Consider the following 24,272-nt stretch of genomic DNA (forward strand, 5'->3'; position numbering starts at 1 on the left):
TGCTCATCCCATGCAGGCAGAAAGCAGAGAGAGAAGGGAGGAGCCAGGAAAGGGGACACATATACCCTTCTAGGTCATGCCTCTAGTGACCCACCTCTTCTCACCGGGCCCCACCTCCTAAGAGCACACTTAGCTTTGGATTCATAAGTGGATGAGTTTTGAGGGACATCCTAGATCTAAGCCATAACAGACAGTTTTGTAATCTTAACAAAGTATAAGCCTTTGCATAAGTTTGTTTTTGGAATCAGGATTGTCTTTTTTCACACATATGATCATCTCTGTATACATTACTCATTTCCTATTCCCTTCTGATCGGGACATGTAACATCACATATAATTATTCTTTCTGCCTTGTACCATTAAAGAGTCTCACTGATGAGTTCTCAGAGTCAGACACAGAGACTCAGCATGAAAATCAAAGAGGCTATAAGAGGCTTTCTCATTTCTAAAAGCATAGTGTCAAGCAAAATTACCAACATGGATTTAAATTTATATTTTTATAGTAATTCACTTAAAATACTATACTTTGTGGAAATGTCATAATAGACTTTATAATTCTTTGAAAATTCAGTGAATAATGATCATTTAATTAACATTGTTTGAAACCTGACCTATTGTATTTTAGCTGCTACACTTTTATAATTTTTGTTGGAAAAGGATACATAATAGCAGTTCTTTGTACTGCTTTCATAAGAGGAAGGGTTATAGAATGGATTCTCCTTTTTGTGGTGTCAAAATTATAACTTCCTCCAGGGAGACTGAAATTCAAGCATCTTAGATCCCTAGTACCATCTATTCTATAGTATAGGTAACTTCTGATATACATACAGTCATTATATGAAGATACTTATTGGAATTTTTTAATCAGTAAAGTCTCTTTTCAAACAGGAAACCTGGTTTAAAAAATGAAGTGCATCAAAGGAGAGAAGGAAGGAGGAAAGGAGGGAAGAAAAGAGGAATAGAGGGAGGGGGAAAGAAGGGGAGAGAAGAGGAGAGAGAGAGAAAAGAGGAGGAAAGGAGAGGGAAAGAAAGGGGAGGGAAGGGGACAGGAAAGAGAGAGAGAGATTAGATTGAAATTAAAAGCACCAAAATTGCCAGGACTCTGCTGTCTGGCCACTTCTAATGTGTGCACAGCCAGCCACATCTCTTCTATAAACCTAGAATTTTTTTTTTTTTTGTACTGGGGATCAAACTCAGGACCTTGTGCCTGCAAGGCAAGCTAAATCTCCGGCCCTGAACCTGGAATTTTGAAAAATCAATTTTCAAACTTTATTTGAAGTATTATATTTATTTCCATTAACTGCATCTCTTTATCTCGATCAAGTTTGTTATTACAAGGTTCTATATTATACTTAGTTATAAAGTATCACTTCAAGGTAGACCATTGTATTAGTGTCCTATTGTGGCTATAATCAGTGACCATAAACTTGTGGTTTAAGACAACATAAATTTATTATCTTGTAGTTCTAGAGCTCTGAAGTTGGAATGACTTCATCACAATTAAAAACTTGTTCTTCAAAAGACACTGGTAAGGAAATGAAAAGAAAGCAAAGACTGAGAATATATTTACAAAAGATATATCAATAAACATCTTGTTTCCAGAATATATAAAGAACTTTAGCTGAATACAGACAACCTAATAAAGAATGATCAAAAGGTTTGAGCAGATACTTACCTCACCAAAGAAGATATACAAATGACTAATGAGCACCTGAAAATGCTTATTATGATTAGCCACTAGGAAATACAAGTTAATGCTACACATGAGATGCTAAAACACACCCGCAGAATGTCTAAAATTTAAAGGCTTTAAATTACCAAGTGTTGGAGAAAATATGGAGGAATTGCAGTCCTCACACCCTACTGGTAGCTTGTAAATTGATACAACTTCTTTGCAATTTCTTTAAAAGTTAAATATGTACCTCCTTTGTTTTGCAGCGATTTCACACCTTCATTTTTACCCCAAAGATCTAAAAGCATATGTTCTTACAAAAACTTGTAAACAGATATTGATAACAGCCTTATTTGTAATAGTCAAATTCTGTACAATAAACTATTCATCAACAGTAATGAATAAATTGTGGTATATCTATACAGTGGAATACTACTCAACATAGAAATGAATGAACTGTTGATACATAATGCAACATCCATAAATCTAAAATTAATTATGCTGAGTAAAAGATGTTAGTCCAAAAAGAGATTCTACTGTATATATAGAAATATATATATATATCCTGAAAATCAACTAACCTAGTGACAGAAGTCACTGGTGGGAAGAGGAGCAGGAGTAGAGAATTGCAAAAGGGCACATCCTTCCCCCACATCTTTGGACCCAAAGGAAGGTGAAAAAGCCATTTTTTTCCTCCCAACAGGACAAAAATCTCTAAAATACTATCTTACATGGGCAAATTGATAATGTGAAAAAGAAGCACATCTCACTCAGAAAATCTAGGATCTATGGAGAAAACTGAGCTAACAAACTACCCCCCAGAGAAAGAACTGTAATCTAAGCAAGAAATGTTCCCCACCTACCTCTTCAGTAGGCCTCTAGTGTTGTGAAGGCTTCCAGAGTAGTGAAGGAAGGTGACCTACAATGCACCTTCCAGTATAGCAGAGGACAGTACTTTCTACCCCTAATTATCACCAGACTTGGCCATTCAACTTGTTCTTACCATTGAAATATGAGCAAGATAATATATCCAATTCAAAATGGAAGTTTTAAGAGATCCTATGTTTTAGTATGTTTTCTTTTCTGTCTGCCACAAGAACAGCATTCCCAGGTAAGGGCTGCTCTTGGGCTACATCCTGGAACAACCCATGTGGCAGTAAGCCACATATGACACATAAATAAACTTTAGTATCATAAGCCATGGAAAATACAGACATTAAGTTTGAGCTGTTTCTAAAATAAAGTAGAGCAGTCAAGTGGAGAGCTAGATGCCTGAGTCAGACACTCGGAGAACAGATCTGAACTAGAGATAAAATTTGGGAGTTGTCAGCATCCAGACTGCATTAGAGGAGGATGAGTCTCCAAAGAGACAAAAATGTCTAAGCATTTTTGGGAAAGGCACAATGAAGTTTTTAATGGAATTACACATTTGCTCTTCTTTTTCTATTTTCCCTTTTGTCTCTCTTCCTTTTCTCCAGCTCTGAAAGTTATCACAACCTGCTGGGTCTGCTTCATGCTTTAAAACATAAGTCTTTTAAATTTGCTGGATTTTGAGGACCATTTGGACAGTGACCCAGTCTTCCTCATTTACATCTGTATTTCCAGGGCCTGATGACACTGCCTTGTCTATGAAGGACAAGTGGACCCCACTACATCAGACCCCCCAAAAAATTTAAAGACCTAATCCAAAAATGGGCATCTGAAATGAACAGATATTTCTCAGACAAAGATGTAGAAACAGCAAATAAACATATGAAAAAATGTTCAACATTTCTGGTCATCTGAGAGATGCAAATGAAAACAGTGTTGAGATTCCATCTCACTCCAGAAAGAATGGCTGCTATCAAGAAATCAACCAATAACAAATGCTGACAGTGCTGTGGGGAGAAAGGAACCCTTCTCCACTGTTGGTGGGAATGCAGACTGGTGCAACCACTATGGAAATCAATGTGAAGATTCCTCAAAAACTAGGACTGGAAGTCCCATTTGACCCAGCTATTCCCCTGCTGGGTATCTTCCCAAAAGAATTAAAAGCATCATACCACAGCGAAATATGCGCACCCATGTTTATAGCGGCACTGTTTGTAATAGCTAAATCTTGGAAACAGCCCAAATGCCCATCAACTGGAGACTGGATCAAGAAAATGTGGGGTTTTTTTATAAAATGGAGTAATACTCAGCCATAAAGAAAAGTAAACTTGAGATATTTATAGCTAAATGGATGTACTTTGAGTCCATTCTCTTAAGTGAAATAAATAGGGCACATATGTGTAAATAGCAAATTGTCTCTCTGGTGTGAGAAACTGAAGGTGTAAATGAGGATCAAAATGTATAATAGCTTTGTAGAAATCAGTATCTTTTAGATACTTCAAAGAACTAGGATTAGAGGTCCCAGCTTTTTTCCTACTGAGTATCTTCCCCAAAGAATTAAAAGAATCATACCACAGTGATATATGTGCACCCATGTTCATAGCAGCACAGTTTGTAATAGCTGAAACTTGGAAACAGCCCAGTTGCCCATCAACTGGAGACTGGATAAAGAGAATGTGGGTTTTTTAAACATAAAATGGAGTAGTACTCAGCCATAAAGAGTGAGAAATTAGAGACATTTATAGTTAAATGGATGCACATTGAGGCAATACTCTTAAGTTAAATAAATAGGACAGACATGTGTAAATACTGAATAGTTTCTCTGGTGTGAGAAACTAAAAGTATAAATAAGATCAACAGGTATAATAGATATTGTGAAATTGGAAGAAAAGGTCCAAAGGGGAAGTGGTAGGGATTGGGGAAAGGAAAGAAGGGAATTGAATTAATATGAGAAAATGAAAAAATGGAAGCAAAGTCTTTGTAAATAGGGAGGACTGGAGGGGATGAAGGGAGGGCAGAGGGATGGGGAAAAAGAACCAAGATAGACTATGTAAAGATACAAATTTCCAATGATGAATGTCATATTGTATACCTAAAATGTACTAATAAAAGTACTTTTTAAAATATGTATAATAGATACTGTGAAATAGGAAGAAATGTTCAAAGGCAAAGGGGAACTAGGGAGGGGAAATGAAGGAAAGGAAAAAAGGGAAAGAAAAAAATTGAAGAAAAGAAGGAAAAAATGGAAATAAAGCTTATGTATATAGGGAGGGGTGTAGAGGTTGAAGGGAGGGAAGGAGAATGGGAAAAAATAAGAACCAAAGTATATCATGTACAGGTACAAATTCCCATATATATATAGTCAGTGCTCCAAGCCCCCAGCACGTGCTTGACTGAGCTATGTAAAAACACAAAACCAGGGCTGGGGATGTAGCTCAGTGGCACAGCACCTGGCTGGCAAGTGTGAGGTCCTGAGTTTGATCCCTGGTGCCAAAAAACCCAGAAAACAAACCACAAATCCAAAGATACATTTTTTAAGAAATTCAGGATGGTGTCTGCAGATCATTAAGCCTGTGAAGCACAGAGTCCTTGTCGGAACCTGGTCCTTGTACAACTGTCCTGACACACACTGAAGAAGTCATTTCTGCCTCTGTGTCTGCCAGTGTCTGTGTACCATACCATTTCTTTTCACACATCTGACCTTCTGAGACTGTATTACAGCCTGCAAAGCATGTTCTTTAGAAGCACTTTTACTTAAAGTCCCTGAGCCAGTGGTAACCTTTTAGTTTTTATTTATCTGAGTGTGCTTTTGTTTCAGCCTGATTCTGCAAGAGTTTTGCTGAGTATACATATTTAAGTCAATTTTCTCATAGAACTTTTAAGGACATATATCCTTATAAGATTTTTTTTTCCTGTTTTTTGTCATCCTTTTTGTTGAGAAAAAATTTCAGTATATTTAGTTTCCTTTGAAGATTTTCTCTCCAATTTTTTTTTTTTTTTGGTACTGGGGATCGAACTGGAGTCCTTGTGCTTGTGCAGCAGATGGCAAAACCACTGAACTAAATCCCCAGGCCCTCTCCAATTTATTTTTTCTATTTATTTATTTATTTATTTATTTATTTATTTATTTATTTTGGTACTGGGGATTGAACTCGGGTCCTTGCGCTTGCACAGCAGGAGGCGAACCCACTGAACTAAATCCCCCGCCCTTCTCCAATTTATTTTTAAGATGGTCTCTTCAACTTTGGTGTTCCTCATTTTCACTATGAGATATGGGATTTATTTTATTTATCTTGCTTGGAATCCAGTGACTTCTCTGGATTTGTGGATAGAATGGTGTTTTTTTTTAATCCATCTGGACCATTTCCTTTAAATACTACTATCTCTCCTTTCTCTTCTTTGCTTCTGAAATAACAAACACATACATGTTCACACACGTATACATATACAGACACAATCTTTTTATTCTATCCTTTATATCTTCTATTTTGTATTTTCCACACTTTCAGATTAAACTCTGTATAATGTTTTGAATTGCTCCTTTATCTTATTGCTTGATTTTTCAGCTGGGATTTACCTGTTGTAGGACCAACCCCTAGTTTTAATTTCAATTATTGTATTTTTCATTGCTACAAGTTCAGTTTGGTTCTTTCTCACATTCCATTAGTCCTTTAAGTCAGTCTTCTATTTCATTTTTTTTTATCTTTTTTTTCCCCAAATAAGTTTATTGGTATATTTTAGGTATAAAATACAGATACATTCATCACTGGGATCTTGTACCATTACATGAGTAATCTTGGTTCTTATTTGTTTTCCTGTTCCCCTGCCCTCCCTTCACCCCCTCCACCCTTCCCTATTTGCAAAGACTTTGTTTCCATTTTTTTCTTTTCCCTTCTTTCCTTTCCCCTAACCCTCCCACTTCCCCTGCTCCTTTAGACCTTTACTTCCTATTACACAATATCAATTCTACATTTTAAAAATTATAATATCAAGATCTAGGAGACATTACCACAGATTTTACAGAATTTAAAAGGAGATAGAAAGCATATTACCAAAATCTTTTTTGAAATAAATTTGACAACTTCTAAGAAGTACCTTGGAAGACAAATTAATGAAACTAACTCTGGAGGAAATATAAAATTTGAATAGCACCTCTTAAAGAAAGTATATTCCTAGCTTGAAAACCTACCTATATGACAACAGCAGACTCATATACATTTTAACTGATAAATTATATCCAACATTTAAAGCAGAAAAAAGAAGAAACACTTCTCCCCTCATTTTAGGAAATCAACATTGTGCTAATCCTAAAACTGGATAAAGATAATAGAAGAGAAAAGTACGAACATAGACAGAAATTTGTTTAACAAAACGAACTATTAGAAGCCTGATCTGCCAGTATGTAGAAAGTGGTTTTATTATAGGGATGGCAGTGTTGGTTCAGCATTGGAAGATCCACCCCCAGAAGTCATCATTTTAACAGAGGAAATGGTAAAGCCATATGATCCTGTCAGTAGTTGGAGAAAAAGTATTGGACTAAATTCTACAGCTGTTCATGGTAAAAGCTATCAGGAGACTAGAAGTAGAACAGAACAGAACCTTCTCAGCAGATCAAAGACGTGTACTCAATACTTCCAGCAAAAATGCCTCATATGAATGGAGAAGATACAATGCTTTCTCCTTAAGGTGGGGAACAAGGGCAGATATGCCTACTCTTCATCTGTCCATTGAACTTTGAAACATAGGCCCAAACCAAAATAGTCTGGCAATAAAATAATACAACTAGGATAGGATTGGCAAGGTAGAAGCAAAATCTTTAAATGTAGATGAAATGATCATCTACAGAGAAAATACTAAGAAATCTGTAGGAGCCCCTAGAACTTGTATTTGAATTTAGCAGGATTAGAAAACCCAATGTATATATACAAATTCAAGTCTATATATACTGGCTATAAATGAAGGATTGGATATTGAAATTTAAAAGTTATGTAGGAGTACAAAGGACCTAGAAAAGTAAAAAGAAAAAGAAAAAAAAGTGTTGGAAGATGTTTAGTACCTAATTTTAAGAGTTCCTCTAAAGCTACAGTAATCAAGGCAGTGTTGGTGTAAGAAAAGATATATAGATCACTGAAATAAAACAGAGAATCTAGAAATAGAACCACACATATATGATCCACTGAGTTTTGAAAGATTATTTAACATTAGCATTTTATAGTATATAAACTCAATTCAAGAGCCAAGGAAGAGACAGTGTTTTCAGCAAATGGCACTAGAACACCTGGTATCTGTATATAAAAAATTAGCCTCAACCCTTCATTTCCATACATAAAAATAACTTGAAAGGATCTATGAACCTAAATATGAAAGCCTAAAAGTATAAAACTTTAAGAAGAAATTATAAGGGAAAATGTTTATGAATTTAGGGTAGGCAAGAACTTCCTAGGATATGAAAAACACGATGTATAAAAAAAATTGATAAATGAGATTCCATCAAAATTTAGAACTTTAAATGACATTGTTAAAATGAAAACTAGTCCTTAAACAGACCATATTTACAATGCATATAACCTATGACCAGAATACATAAAAAACTCTTACAGCTCATTAATAGACAACCCAATTAAAAAGTAGACACAAGAAGATGATAAATAGCCAGTACAGCACAAGGAAAGGCGTGCAACACTAGAATCTGAAAAATATTAATCAGTACAATAACAAGATTGAACTATACACTCATTAGGGAGATGAAGTTAAAAGTTTTAAAAGCCTTGTCATGACTTTTTCTTTTTGTTAGATTCTCCCCCTTTGCGTTTAATTTGTCACGCCCAATGGATTTGTTCTGCTGGGCTTCCTGTGGTTGTGATCCTCATTGTCTTTTCCTAGGATATTGTCTAAAATTTTTTGGAGCGCTGGTTTGGTATTCATGAAGTTCCTAAGGTGCTCTTTGTCATGAAAGTATCTAATTTCTCGATCAACTTTGAAAGATAGTTTTGCAGGGTACATCAATCTGTGTTGGAGGCTGTTTTCCTTTAGGGCTTGAAATACACCACTCCAAGCTCTTCTTGCCTTAAGGGTTTGCACTGAGAAGTCTGCTGTGATTCTGATAGGTTTTCCTTTGTATGTGATTTGTTTCTTTTCTCTAACTGCTTGTAGAATTTTGTTCTTCTGTTGGGTTTCTGGAATCCTAACAATTATACTCCTATGTGTAGACTTTTTTTGACCAAGGCTAGTTGGAGTCCTATATGCCTCACTTATCTGTATGTCAGGTTCTTTTCCCCTGCTTGGGAAGTTTTCTGCCATCACTTCTGTGAACAGTTTTTTTTAATGTCATCTGCACTCTCTCCTGTTTTTTCATTGACTCCAATCAGTCTTATGTTATTCTTCTTTGCATCATCTAGCAGCTGCTGGATTGATTTCTCGTGTTCCCTTACAATTTTAAAGTAATTTTTCTTTTCCTGGTCACTAATTGCAATCTTATCTTCTATATCTGAAATTCTGTCCTCACATTGGTTCATTCTGCTGTGTAGACTTTCAATGGAGTTTTTAATCTGGTAATCTGTTTGTATCTGTTTTATGGATTCCATTTGTTTCCTATGTTGGGATTCCATCATGTTCCTCAGATCCCCTATTTTTTTTATCTGTGTCCTCTCTAAATTTATTAATCATGTCTTGCACTATGGGTACAATCTTTGCTGCTATCTGAGAAATTATTTCTCATTTCATTTTTTCCAGATCTTTTTTTGTTGCCAGTTGAGGGAGTCCAGGTGGTTGAGTATAAGATTGTTCCATCTTGTTTCCCTTTGAGGTTGCTGTAGGTGATCTGGAAGTCTGTTTTTGAGGCTTGTTTACATGTCTTCTCATTTCCACAGGGTGGGGTGCTGGTGGCACCCACAGGGCTCACCTCCTCTGCCCTGGAAACAGTGGGATAGTGGCCAGGGAGCATCCTCCTGGGCGCTGGGATTGGCTCACCTCCTCTGCCCTGGGAGCAGTGTGTTTTCTATTTCTTGTAACATTTTGAAAATCCTTATTTCATTTTCTCTCTAAAAATTCATCATCTTTGGAATTTGTAGTTTGATTATGCTGTCATTTGTATATGTGTATTCTTCCTTTCAGTTCCACTAATTTTTATATGTTGAATTTGTATCCTGAAACTTTTCTGAATTTGTTTATTAGTTCAGAAAGATTTTCTGTTGGAGTCTTTGGGTTTTTTTATGTATAAGATTGTGTCATCTATGAACAGTGACAATTTGACTTCTTCTTTTCCAATTTCGATGCCCTTCATTTATTTCTCTTACCTGATTGCTCTGGCTAGGACTTCCAGTACTGTATTGAATAAAAGAAGTAAAGGTGGGCATCTTGTTCTTGTTCCAGATCTTAGAGAGAAAGCTTTCAGCCTCATTCACTGTGATATTAGCTGTTGGCTTGTTACATATGACCTTTATTTTGTTGGGGGTAGATTCTATGCCTAATTTGTTCAGTGTTTTTATCAGGAAGGGATGTTAATTTTATCAAAAGCCTTTCACATGGTTTTTGTCCTGCATTTTGTTAATGTGGTATATCATATTTATTGATTTGCATATGTTGAACAATCCTGTATCCCTGAGTTGAATGCCACTTAATCTTAGCAAGTAATCTTTTGCTGTTAGACTCAGTTTACTAATATTTTGTTGAGGAATTTAACATTTATGTTTATCCAGGATACTAGCCTGTAAAATTCTTTTTTTTATTATGTCCTTGTCTGATTTTGGTATTAGGATAATGCTAGTCTTATAAAATGTGTTTGGGAGAATTCCCTCCTCTTCTGTTTTTTGGAATAATTTAAGAATTGGTATGAGTTTTTTAAATGTTTGGTAGAATTCAACAGGGAAACCATCTGATCCCTGGCTTTTCTTTGCTAGGAGGCTTTTTATTATTGATCCTATCTTACTTGTTCTTTTCTAATTTCTAATATGTTTTGTACTATATCCCATACCTGATATTACCTTCTACTTTATTTGGTTTGTTCTTATTAGTATATTAGATCAATAGAATAAAATAAATTTAGCAGAAACTGTGAACATTTATTGACTTTATGGCTCATTCCAACATATTTTTCTTAGAAACAAAATATTGTTTTGTGCTATAATTTAGTCATAAACTTTTTAAAGGATAACTTACAATAATTTATTCTATTTGTAACTCCCACTTATGTTGTTTCTATGTCATCCAAAAGTAATAACTTATTACTAAATAAGAAAAAACATCGGGTGAAAAAATACCTTATTTTCAGTATTTGTAAATTGGTGTTAACAGTTAAATATATGTCTACATCTCACACTAAGTTGTGAAAGAATATTTTCCAAGCCAGGAATTGTAATTTAGGAAGAACGTTAGGGGTGAGTCTTGACTCATTTGTTGGGTTTGTGATTTTCAGGGAATTGATGCTGATTTCACATCAGAAAAGCACTGAGAAGCTGCAGGAATCCCTGAGACAGAAGCTGCTGAGTGATGCTAACTGGAGGGAGGAGGTAACTGTGTGATTCTCATCAGTATGTCTCTTACTTCCTTTTTAAAAATTCTGTTAGAAGACTATTCCAGATAGATTTCTTGGCTTCTGTATATACTTTTGATTCCCACTGGAATTTCCAACACAGAACATGCTTATTATATGTGTATTTTCCAAAATATTAGCCAACATAATGAGAAATAGAAAAAGGAACAGATTGTGAAATCTTGTAAAATTAAGATGGTCCTTGGTTCTCATGCAGAAGCATAATTTTTACTTTTAAATGTTTACCTTTTTTAAAACATGTCAGGATGTGCATTTGATCACATTCTTTTTTAATTTTTATTTTTATTAGTAAATGTTTGTAGTACATAATGATTACATTCATTGTGGGGAGTTGGCATGTGTACATTTAACACATCTTCATTTTTTTCCTCCTCCTCCTCCCTCTTTAAGACAGAGTAATATTAATTCTTACAAGTTCTGTGCTTCTCTCATAAGGAGATAATGTAAGAGAGTAGAAAATTACTTATAATTATTCCTATAAAATTTTGACGTATTTATCCTGGCACAGTAAAATGAATAAATACTTAACTTGATATTATTTTTTTTAAAAGTTTGCTCTTAGAGTATGGAAAATTTGGTCTTTGGGATTTTCTATAATTTTATATTTTAGCAATGAATATGTTTTACCTTCAAAATTTTAAATACAAGTAAAGTTTTAAATTTTTAGTCCCTACCTGCTCAGTCCAGCCACAGGTCTAGTCATTGAGGTGAAGACTATAATGTCCCTACTGTACCTGCACATTAAGCCAAAGCCTTCCCCGCTACTTCTCTTTCTCAGTTTGTATCTATGTCTAGCACAGGCCTCTGCCTGTTTTGTTTTGTTTTGTTTTATGGTGCTGGTGATTAAATACAAGGCCTTCCACATGCTAGGTGAGCAGTGTGCCACTGAGCTATACCTGTGGCCTACGGTTTTCTTATTATCTAAAAAATTTTTTTTCTAGAATTGGAGCTGGCCACTGAAGTTCAGATTGTTTGGCTGAAATCCTGCCAACTTGTTTTGTTATTATCAGATTTATCTCCTTGGAAACTGGATCCTATAACTTGTAACCTCAAGCAATAACCAGTGGCCACCTTCAAACTAACAATCTCTATCAGGAAACCCAGCCCACCCTGTCATCCAACAGATCAAAACCTTAAGTATTGCTGCTGGCTCATATCAGCCCTAAATTTGTCACTTTCATCACCAGTTTTCAAATATACTCTGCCAGGAGGGAATAAAAAAACATACTGAGCCAGTACTCCCCCTTCATGAATCAATACCTCTTTTCTTGTCCCATAGGGTGTAGTCAGGCTATAATAAAAATGATCACATAAAAACAGTTCTATGTAGGTGAAAAGAAAATTTGAGAATATGAACTAAAATTGCTATAAGTGTTTCTTACCTTGTTTTGTAGTACAAGGTTTTTCTTTTTTTTCTCCTATAGCTCCCACACCTCTTTAACCCTTTCTAATTTTTTTTTGGTACCAGGGATCGAACTTGGAACCTTGCACTTGCAAGGTAGGTGGCAGAACCACTGAGCTAAATCCCCAGCCCAACCCTTTCTAATTTTTGAGCTTATGTATCCTGAATTGGCTAGCCAGTTCTTATTCACTTCCCCATCCTTAATAATTCATGTTACAAAATTTTAAAAAATAGTCCAAAATATACTACAATGTAAAATTAGAGTCTATTTTTTAACCCTCCAATTGATAGCATTGTTTGGGCCATATGATAAAGGTCTAGTGAAATAGTCTTATACTTATTCTTCAAAGGACTGGAAATTAAAACCTTTTGGTCAGTACATAAGGGACACTGTAAATGTCCTATCTCTTGACTCGGAAATTTCTCTGATTAAATTAGCATGGATAAAGATTTGGCATTCCTTTCCTTTCCTCCCTCCTCAGTGCCTTCTCTTAGACTGATGGAGTGATCTTTCCTACCTGTGCTTCTGCAGAGGCTCTGTGTCTCCTCAGTCACACTCCACTGGGGGCTTTGAACTGCATTTCACTAGAGAAGAGGGCCTGTGCTTATGACCCCCTCTGGTGCTCCTGCTCACTGCGGCCTGCCCCGAGATGCTGCTGACACAGAGGAGATCAAGTCAGTGTTAGCATCCCTCTGCCACATGAAAGTATTTATGTTCTTGCTTTGTGCTCAGTTACTTTGACAGTGAAAATAATACTGTGTAATATTCTCAAAGCTGTTACTACTACATAGCTTTCTAATATATCACAGTTGTCTTTTGGCATATATATTTTTATAGTGTAATGGACATTTTATTTTGTTGAGAGGACATGACTTCTGGTTAATAGGTGTTATTATTTAACTAGCAGTAAATTGAGAACCAGACCAGTAAAGCCAGGGAATGGTAATTATGTCTTAGCCATGTTAGCCCTTGAGAGTATTTAAAGTTCCCTAAAAGTCGTCTCAGAAGAAAGAAGAATCACTAATATGACGTTGTCATCTCTTTTTTGGGTCACTGTGCCTTTGCGTAAGGAATGAAATGTTCCCTTTACAAATATATAATACATGTATTAGAATAAACTTCATAACTTAAATGCTTTTAATGTTTAGAAAAAGTAGATAGAAATTTGTGCTTAATTATTTTAGAGTATGTAAAAAGCACATAATAGGATCAATTGTTGCTATGCGACAAGATGGCACATTTTAAAATAACTGTATTTACTAATTGTCATGGATTTTTGTTTATTTCAAGTATTGCTTTGATCCAAAGAAAGCAAATTAATGTGCGTGTTGAGCCTTTAAAATTGGTTCCAAATGCATAGTGTTGTTACTGTTCGGTTAAAATTTTGTAATTAAAAAATATCCTTTTGGGCCGGGGATTTAGCTCAGTGGTTCCACCACCTGCCCCGCAAGCGCAAGGCCCAGAGTTCAATCCCCGGCACCAAAAAAAAAAAACCAAAAAAACCAAAAACAAAACAAAACAAATATCCTTTTACCAGACTGCTTACATAACCAATTCACATCTCTTATTAACTATCACATTTTAGTAAAGAAAAATTCCAATCAAATATTTTCTTAGATTTCCATCAAGATATTATTTTAGAATTGCACTATTGACCTCATTTTAAGTAATATATAAAACTTTTGAGAACAAAACTTTACTTCCTGGCTAGAGTAACTGCATTGATAGTGAAAATACAGGAAAATCTACCTCAAGAAATAGTAAATTAAAAAGAAAAAAATAGTAGATTCTGATTTTTAAAGGGAAGCAAAACAAATCATGTTTTCAAATGGTACAACCAAATGACCTAATAATTCCTAAAGTGGTATAAGGTACTATTAATGAAATAAAACATCGTATAAAATACAAAATTTAACAAGTATGAAGTTGTTTATATAGGTGTTATAATACCTATTTTCATTTATACATAATAAATGGCTAAGAAGAATATTTAGGGCTCACTTTAATTTTTACAATTATGTTATACAATGTTAATAACTGAATGAGTAAAATCCTCAAATTTTAGATCTGGATTCACTGCAAAGATTAGCTGATATAGACCATTAATTTAGGCTCTATTATTATGGTATTTACCACATGCTAGACTTTATGCTGAATGCTTTCTACAAATATAATTTTCATCACTATAACATTATTGCTCCCATTTTCCACATAAAAAAAAAAGTAAAATTCAGAGAAGGTAGGTAATTTGCCAAGATTACAGAGCCAGGTAATGAGCTGAGAATTAACCTCCCTGTATCTAAATACAAAGACCAAAACTTCCACATTTCTCCAAAATGTAGTAACAAGAACCAGATTTATCCTTCCACCCGAAACAAATAAAACATGGGAAAAAAGACAGAAAACAATAGTTTTAAGATATCAGACAATGAAGACCAAGAGACAAATCAGGTTGAGCCTCTTATAATTGTCATAACTTAGTACCTTGAAAGAAATTTCAGGCCATGATTCAGGGAATGGGAATTCAGGTTGAGCTTGGCAGATTTTGACTTTAGAAGACCTTGCTGAGGGTCAAGGTAGAGCAAAGTAGCTATAGTTCACAAGACAGTGTTTGAGGAAGAGAGATCCAAAGAGGAAGCATACTGAAGATCTACAAAGAATCCCCCCTTGTGTATGTGTCACATCAGTGTGTATGTTTGGCCAAAGCCAGGGAAAGGCCTACATGAGAGAGTGGTGAGAAAAATATCAAATACTCACACATGACCAGTAATAATGGCTGCTCCCACTTCAGACTGGAAAACCTGAAATTTACAGAGCACTCAGAAGTGTTTTACATCATTAGTGGGAGTAATTACCCCCAATGAAGTACTAGTTTGATCCTGCCTAACAAATTTCAAAAAAGAAGACCTAAAGTAATCTTGCTGATTCCAAGAAACTTACTGTATCCCAGAACAGATATCCAGAATATTCATAGGAAAAAAATGTCCACCATCTTGCTCACAATGTCTGACATCCAATTAAAAATTGCCAGGCATAGAAAGAAACAGGAAAATAGAACTCATAATGAATGAGGGAAAAATCAATGAATTAAAAATTAACCCAGGAAGGCTCAGATGTTAAGCTTATAATACAAAGACTTTAAAACGGTTATGATGAATATAATCCATATGTCCTAAAATTAAAGGAAAAACTGACCACATTAAGATATAGAAATATCTAAAAATGTAAACTGAACTTCTAAAGATGTTAACTCCAATGTGTGACATGAAAACTGTACTGAATTGGATTTTTTTTAAAGGAGCATCAGCAAGCTGTGATACAAAATTTAAGTGGCCTAATAAATGTGTACTGAAATTCATGAAGGACAAGAGAGAGGTGACAGAAAAAATTTGAAGAAATAATGACTGAAAATTTTATTAATTCAATAAAAACTATACACCTACATACTTAAAAAGCTCAATGAACCTCCAGCATAAGAAACTAACCACACCAACAAACATCATAATCCAGTTGCTCAAAAACAGTGATTAAAAAAATTAAAAACAGAAAAAATGACATACAGTGGACCCTTGTCTTATGAACTCAGTCGGTTCCCAGCGGCTGGTTGTAACCCAAGTTGGTTGTAGGTCAATACAGCTGAGATCTGGATGTTTGCCTGTGTACGTGCTATAGATAACAAGAGGCAGTTGAATCTCCCATTAAGCTAATTAACCCAAGTTGTTTTTATGTCAGGTGGGTCGTAACTTGAGGGTCCACTGTATCATATGTGAAGGGACAAATATAATGATGCAACATATTTTTCATCAGAAACAATGCAAGCCAGATTATAGTAGGAGTTATAAATACTGAAAGTTGTTTGATGATGGCAGAGACATGGTAAACTGTTAACCTAGAATGCTATACTAAGTGAAAATATCTTTCAAATATGAGGTTAGAGACGTTTTCAAAAGAATCAAAAAATTATCGCTAACTGGCCCACAGTATAAGAAATGTACAGCCGGGGATTTAGCTCAGTGGTTTTGCCGCCTGCTGCGCAAGCGCAAGGACATGAGTTCGATCCCCGGTACCAAAAAAAAAGTAAAAATAAGTCCTTTAGTCAGAAGGAAAAATACACCTGATGGAAGTATGGATCTATACAAAGACATGTAGAACACTAGAAATGGTAACAATGTGGATAAATTTATGATTTTTTATCATTTAAATTTCTTTAAAATACACAAAATAATGCAATATAGGATTTATAACATACAGAGCAAAATATATGACAATAAATAATGCCTTGGAGGAGAGATATGAAAGTACAGATGCTCCTCAACTTACAGTGTTCTACACCCCAATGAATCGATCATAAATTGAAAATATCATATATAGAAAATGTATTTAATATACCTAACTTATGAAACATCATAGCTTAGGTTAGACTATCTTAAGTGTTCACAGAATGATAGGCGTTAGCCTACACTTAGGCAGAATCATCTAACACAAAGCCTTTATTTTATAATAAAGTGTTTAATATGTCACGAATTATTGAATACTGTCCTAGAAAGTAAAAACAAAATGATTATTCTGTGTCATTAGACTAGGAAAAAGCTAAAATTCAAATTTTAAAGTATGGCTTCTACAGAATGCGTATCACTTTCATCCCATTGTCAAGTTGAAAAATCTAAGTTGCACCACCACAAGTTGAGAGCCATCTGTATACTATTAGCAGATTCTTATACATGTAATGATATATCACTAGAAGGTTGGCAGCCTTAAATTAAAAATGTGTTCAATAGATCCTAAAGCAACCACAGAAATAGAAAAAGTGATAATAAGTCAGTAAAGGAGACAAAATTGATTTTTAAAAAGTAATACAAAAGAAGGCAGAAGGGGAAAAATATGAGACGGGCCAAATAGAAAACATATCACAAGATAGTAGATTTAAAGTTGTTCTTATCAATAAGCATGCTGTATATAAAGGTCTAAAGCATAGCAGACTTTTTCTATAATATGATCTCTCTCACAATTCAACTCTGCATAAAAGCAGCCATAGATCATAAGCCCTTGGCTAAATATCCCCATTAAAAATGCAGAGATTAAAAAAAAATGCAGAGATTTTCATGTTGGATAAAAATATAAGGCTCTACTATATCTTGCCTAGAAGAAATCCACTTTATTATAATGACACAAATAGATTAAAGGTAAAGGATGTAAAATATACAAAATGCTAAAACAAGTCAGAAGAAAGCTGGAGCAGCCCCATTACTCCCAGATGAAGTAGATTTCAGAACAAAGAAATAAAAATGTTTGGAATATTGTCACAGATAAAGAAGGCCATTTCATAATGGCAAAGGGATAATTTCACTAAGAGGATATAATAACCATACATGTTTATTCATCTAATAACAGCTTATAAATACATGGAGAAAAAATTGATAAACTGCAAGGAGAAAAAAACCTATGCACAATTAGTGTCTGAGATATTGTATATATATATATATAGTTATATATATAGTTATATATATATAATTATATACATATTTATTTATATATATAAAAACTTGATAGAAAAATAGCTAGAAATCAGAACAAATATATAAGAAAAATAGTATATAATTTATTTTTAAGAAGTATATTGAACCATACTACGAACAAACTTGACCTAATTGACATTTATAGAATTCTCTACTTAACAGCACAATATATTATTTTTGTGATACATGACACATTTACCAAAATAGATGTTATTTGTGTTATGAATAAGTGTTGATAAATTTAAAAGAATTCAAGTCACATGGATTATTTTCTCTGGCCACAATGGAACTAAATTAGAAATAATTAACAGAAAGTTATCTGAAAAATCCCAAATATTTTGAAACTAAATAAATACTAAATGCATGCTCTTAACCACTGTGCCATACAGACATGTGGAAAAACAGGTTATATGGGAAAACTAGACATGCTGAGCCATAGAGTCTACCAGGAACTTCTGAGTATGCACAGCCTCTCCACACTGTACTAGCTCTCTGATCTTCATGAAGTTACTTAACCTTCTGAGCATATTTCTTTTCTTTTCTTTTTTTTTTTTTGGTACCAAGGATCAAACTCGGGACCTTGCGCTTATGATGCAGGCATGGGAACCACTGAGCTAAATCCCCGGCTCTGAGCATATTTCTTAATGTATACAATGGGAGCAATAGTTTTCAACTAATCAGTACTAGTTTTTACCTTACGGAAAGTAATACAGTAATTTATTTTTAGGAGATAATTTAAAAAGATATATGGATATTAAATGTAAAATTATCTGATTCCCACTTTGGCATCTGAAATTTCCATTAGTTTTTAAGTTATCATGATGTTATAATGTGATGATAGACTCCATGAATAGATAAATCATAATAACAAAACCAACTACAAAAATCTCAGTTGGAAGATAATTAGTGAAGAGCATTTTTCAAATCAGCATTAGATTTTCTAAAATGTTAGACATTCATTTCAATTACAAACACAAAAGGAATTTAAGAAAACCAATGTTCAGATTTCTCTGGAGCCATTAGGAGGGCTTCACCAAGGAGATGAAGTATGTATACACAGACAATTATTTTACTTTGCGTAACTCTTGAAGTCATATATTATGCTTTTTTAGAAATCAGAATTTCCCCACAATTATAAAAGTTATTGTTATGGTATACATTGATTTATGCTTTATATGTACACCATCATCAAAATCATTTATTTTGCATAAGTCCTGTCATTTACAATGCATTAAACTAATAGTTTATATAAAAGCATAACATACAATTTGGCATGAATTCATCTTCTCAATGGCAAATAATATACTACTTAAGCAAATCATTGTGTGGGCTCATCATTTAGCTCAATTAATCAGATAATGAAAGAACCTTTCTTTCTTAGGTTATACAAATTAAAAACCAAACCAATAGCAGTCACTCTTCTCCTGCCTACGGTGACTTTTCTTTTCCATGATACCTATTTTTTCTCTTTTTCTGTCTTTACTCACCATAATGACAAGGAATATTTTGTTGACAAGAAGATCTCCTTGCTTCCTGACCTGAGTAGAGCAGAAAATTCTGCTCCTTCAAGCCATCAGTCATTACCTTTCCCTCCCAGAATGCTTCCTTTGTTTCATCTACATTGAGAGACCCCACTGATTTCCCACATGACCTTTTCTCCATAAATAAAATTGAAGGACTTCTCTTTAAAAAGAACTTTTCTTTTAAAAGGTTCTTCCAGAGTCTTACTGTTATCTAATTTGTAGTTTGTCCTGCCCCACCTAGTTTGCTTTTCTTCTCCTTCTCTTATTTTGGGCAGTCAGTCCATACTTTGAAATATATATATATTTTCCCTAAAATCATTATTCTTTAGGCTGTACCACAATTTGTTAGGCTCTACCACGTAAGAGATTTTTTTTTACTGCTTGATATATTAGTACATTGGCCTACATTTTTCTTGAGCATCTCAAAACATGTTTAGTTTGGTGTTTTGTTTTGTTTTTTTTGGTACCGGAGATCAAACTCAGGACCTTGTGCTTGCAAGGCAGGCACCACTGAGCTAAATCCCTGGCCCTAGGTTGATTTTTAAAAAAATAATGTCAGACCATCAAATGAACTGTTGAGCCTTAAAGTTATACTTTCCTATTTTTCCAAATACTTTGCATCTAATTTCTTCTTTTCATGTGTCTTTGATTTACCTATCCAAGTGTGGCTGAAGCATAAGGATCAAATGAGGAAAATAGGAAGTCAGGCTGGAGCCCCACAGATCCCCACAGAGTTCAGGTTGCACCCTGCAGAAGAGCCCTGGCCAAAGGGGCAGAGGGAGCTGGAATCCAGCCTGTGCTCAACTCACCAAGTCTCTACCTGGCATGAGATTGTTTTCATCTAAGGAAAGGAGTGCTTTGTCAGTTTGTACAAAGGCATCATGTAGCCTGGTAGTAGCCCAGTAACAAGGTCATGTGGGGAGTTTTCATTTTATACAAATGCATTGAGAAACCTCTAAGAGGGGCTAAATGAATCTAATTTATATTTTGTAAAGAATACTATGTTATGTGTAGCATGAATCGGCAAGAAGCCAAAGTGGAAATAAGGAGGCTGATCAGGAGGTGATGGTAGCGAGGACTAATGTGATAAAAAGAGAGAAGGAAATTGATGGGTGTAAGACATCTTCAATTTTATGTGGAGGTATGAAAAATGGTGCTTAAATTACTCACTTGAATAACTGGATGTACAGCGGTTCTGCGTCTTGACATGTGGAGGGCTAGAGGAGAAATGGGCCTTGAGGGAGGGCATTATTTCAAGACTTCAGGGCAATGCAGCTTATTGGAGACACCTGTGAGTTGTTTAAATAACTACCAGGAGGCAAGTGGATATGAGGACCGGATAATCAAGAAAGCATTTATTCTTCTAAGTACCCCTGAGGCTTTCTTTGTCTTTAGCAGTCTGAGAGCAACCCATCTGAACAATTCTATAATGTTCCTAAGAGATTATCAGTAGCTTTGTACCCAGACAATCCAGAAATTTATTTTGAGAGTCAGAATAGCTCCTCACATTGAAAATAAACATAATTACTTGGCCTTCAGCACAAATGCCCGGGTCTATGCCCAGTGCAATAAATCTAACTCACTCCACACTGGGGCTAGTCTTTTATCTTTTTAAATTTTAATTTAAAAGCTTTCCTGTAAACTTTTTTAGCAAGATTTCTGTGTACCAGTCCCCTGGTTTCAGTGTTCCCCAGAGATATTCCTATTGGCCTCTTTCTTTCTTTTAAAGAGCAGAATCACAGTCATAGTGCATCAAGTTTGACGTCTTTTTCTCCTAATTTACCTGGCATTTACCTCCAATGAGAGTTTATAACCATAGCATGGCAGAGTGGAAATCTAGAGCTAACCTGTTACTGGGGTCTCTTCTTTAATCTCAGTAGATGAACACCAAGGTATGAATGGCTCCAGCGCTATAGATCTGTTCTCTGACTCACTCCGGCAGACAGAGCCAAAACCATTGGTTAAAACCACATGGAGGAAGATGTTGGCTCAGCTACAGGAAAAACTGCCTAATGCTTAGTGTTGACTTAAATGGAAACTCCTGCTGGGGAAGGAGTGACTTGTGGTTTCTGGAGGTGTGAGGCACTCAGCAGACTGTCTGGTCTAGATTCCATAATACAGACTGAAGGGTCATAGTGTGCAAGTAATCTCCACTGACTATTGGATTCTTGCTCGTAGAGCTTTACACAGATGCCTCACCTCATTTAATCCTCATAGTGACTCCCAAGAGAACTAGTTATAACCCCATCAGGAGAGGTTATGGTCACAAACTTCAGATTACACAGCTAGCAAGTGGCAGAGCCAGGATTTACAGCCAAGATTTAAACTCAATTCCAATTCAAACCAAAATCCTTGTTTATTCTTTCTACAACTCACAGAAGTGTGAGACTGAACCAGGGTATTTTTAAGGTCACTTCTAGCACTGTGGATCTGAATATATATAATTGTGCATGTTTCCATATATCCTTGTACCCTCAATTATGGTAAAATGACAATCTGTGACTCCAGAGCTTTTCATGACCTCTATCAAGAAAGAGCTATTTGAAAAATCAACATTTGTATTTTGTACCTCTGAATTTTCAGCTGAACTTAGTTAAAGGGCCTTAAAAACCTTTTTTTGTTTGGGAGGGGCCCCCCCTTATAGGTTTCTGGCAAGGACTAAGTTTATAGTATAAATGACTCAGTTCTTAGTCATTTAAATATGAATGATTCAGCTAAAGCATTTCTGAAAACTGCCATAATACATAGTCCTAACTTCTCTACTAATTTTACAGATTTTAGAAAGTCTTAGGTCTTGGAATATTTGCCCCATATTCAGTTTTTCTCAGTCAACTTCTAAGTTAGGATTTTTTCAATACTAGAAATGTTTAGTTCAATTAAAAACTTACTGATGTATTTTTTAAGAAATGAAATTCTGAAAATAAATGTGTTTATTTTAAAGAAAAATGATTTTATGTGTGTTAAATTCTGTTTTTCTAGATTGAAGCTGAACTTTCCAAGGAAAGAGCTTGATATTTAGTTGAATTTGAAGAGCAAGCTCTTCTCTTTAAGAAAGAAGCAAAACTGGAACTTGATATTGAAAAAGAAAAACACCAAGAAATAATCCAAAAATATAAGAAAGAACAAGAAGAACTACAAATGAAGGTGTATAATTACTGTGTTCATCATTATTTATTGTGTTTGAAATTATAAATGTTGGTACTTTCTCCTAAGAACACTGCAATTTTTAAAATTACTTTAGTTGTCCTTGTGACCACTGTGCCTTGGTTTTAGCCACATATGTAAAATGGTATGGTTATTCTGCAGAATGGATAACTGAGATGAATTATATAAGCATTCAATCTAGCTGCATGTGGATTTTTCTACTGGAATAAATTTACCTTTAAGACAGTATAAATTATATAGTTAATACTTAGAATGACCAATACCTCAAATATTTAACATCAAAAAATAAAGAGGTGTCTAAATCAATTAAAATTTTCCCAACTAAAGCATATCCTTTTTTTTGTTTCTTTGGTTTTTTTGCTTAAATTCTTTTATTGATACATTTTAGGTATACAATACATTTACATTTATCACTGGGAACTTGTACCTGTACATGATGTATCTTGGTTCTTATTTTTTCCCCATTCCCTGTGCTCCCTTCACTCCCTCCCCTCCTTATTTACAAAGGCTTTGTTTCCATTTTTTCCTTTTCTCATAATTTTTCCTTTCCCTTCTTCCCTTTCCCCTTCCCTTCCCACTTCCCCTAGCCCTTTGGAACTTCTTTTCCTATTTCACATTATCAATTATTCATTTTAATCATTTTAATCCTTATTTACACTTTCAGTTTCTCACACTAGAGAAACTATTTGCTATTTACACATGTGAGTCCTATTCATTTCACTTAAGAGTATGGCCTCAATATGCATCCATTTAGATATAAATGTCTCTAGTTTCTCATTCTTAATTGCTGAGTAGTACTCCATTTTTATAAAAAACAAAAACAAACAAACAAAAAAACCCCACATCTTCTTTATCCAGTCTTCTTAATCCAGTTGATGGGCATTTGGGCTGTTTCCAAGATTTAACTATTACAAACAGTGCCGCTATAAACATGGGTGCGCATATTTCGCTGTGGTATGATTCTTTTAATTCTTTGGGGAAGATACCCAGCAGGGGAATAGCTGGGTCAAATGGGACTTCTAATCTTAGTTTTACAGGAAACTCCACACTGATTTCCATAGTGGTTGCATCAGTCTGCATTCCCACCAACAGTGGAGAAGGGTTCCTTTCTCCCCACAGCCCTGACAGCATTTGTTATTGGTTGATTTTTTGATAGCAGCCATTCTTTCTGGGGAGAGGTGGAATCTCAGTGTTGTTTTCATCTGCATCTCTCAAATGACCAGTGGTGTTGAATATTTTTTCATATGTTTATTTGCGGCTTTTACTTCTTTGTCTGAGAAATATCTGTTCATTTTAGATGCCCATTTTTGAATTGGGTCTTTGAATTTGGGGGGTCTGATTTTTTTCATTTCTTTATATATTCTAGATAGTAGTCCACTTAGCTCTGTTGGTGATTTCTCTTGCAGTGCAGAAACTTTTTATTAAGATGATTATTTTTGCTAGTTCCCGTGCTACTGAGAATTTGTTCATAAAGTCTTTTCCTACGCCAATGTCTTCAAGAGTTCTACCTAACTTATCTTCCAGAAAGTTTAGTGTTTCTGTTTTAATATTTAGATCTGTAATCCACTTCAA

At 34.8% G+C, this 24,272-nt stretch overlaps 1 protein-coding gene across 1 annotated transcript in view; it reads left to right on the top strand.

Moving 5' to 3' along the window:
* The window catches only part of Lekr1 (leucine, glutamate and lysine rich 1), a 218,895-nt gene that overhangs the window by 159,286 nt on the left and 35,337 nt on the right, over positions 1 to 24,272 (top strand). The window contains 2 exon segments of the mRNA XM_087186421.1: positions 10,956 to 11,049; positions 22,515 to 22,679. Of these exon segments, the coding sequence (XP_087042547.1) occupies positions 10,956 to 11,049; positions 22,515 to 22,679 (259 nt within the window).

This window comes from Heterocephalus glaber, unplaced genomic scaffold (assembly GCF_053883595.1).
Source record: "Heterocephalus glaber isolate CG9 unplaced genomic scaffold, H.glaber_assembly_v1.0 deba00001504, whole genome shotgun sequence".
Lineage (NCBI taxonomy): Eukaryota > Metazoa > Chordata > Mammalia > Rodentia > Bathyergidae > Heterocephalus > Heterocephalus glaber.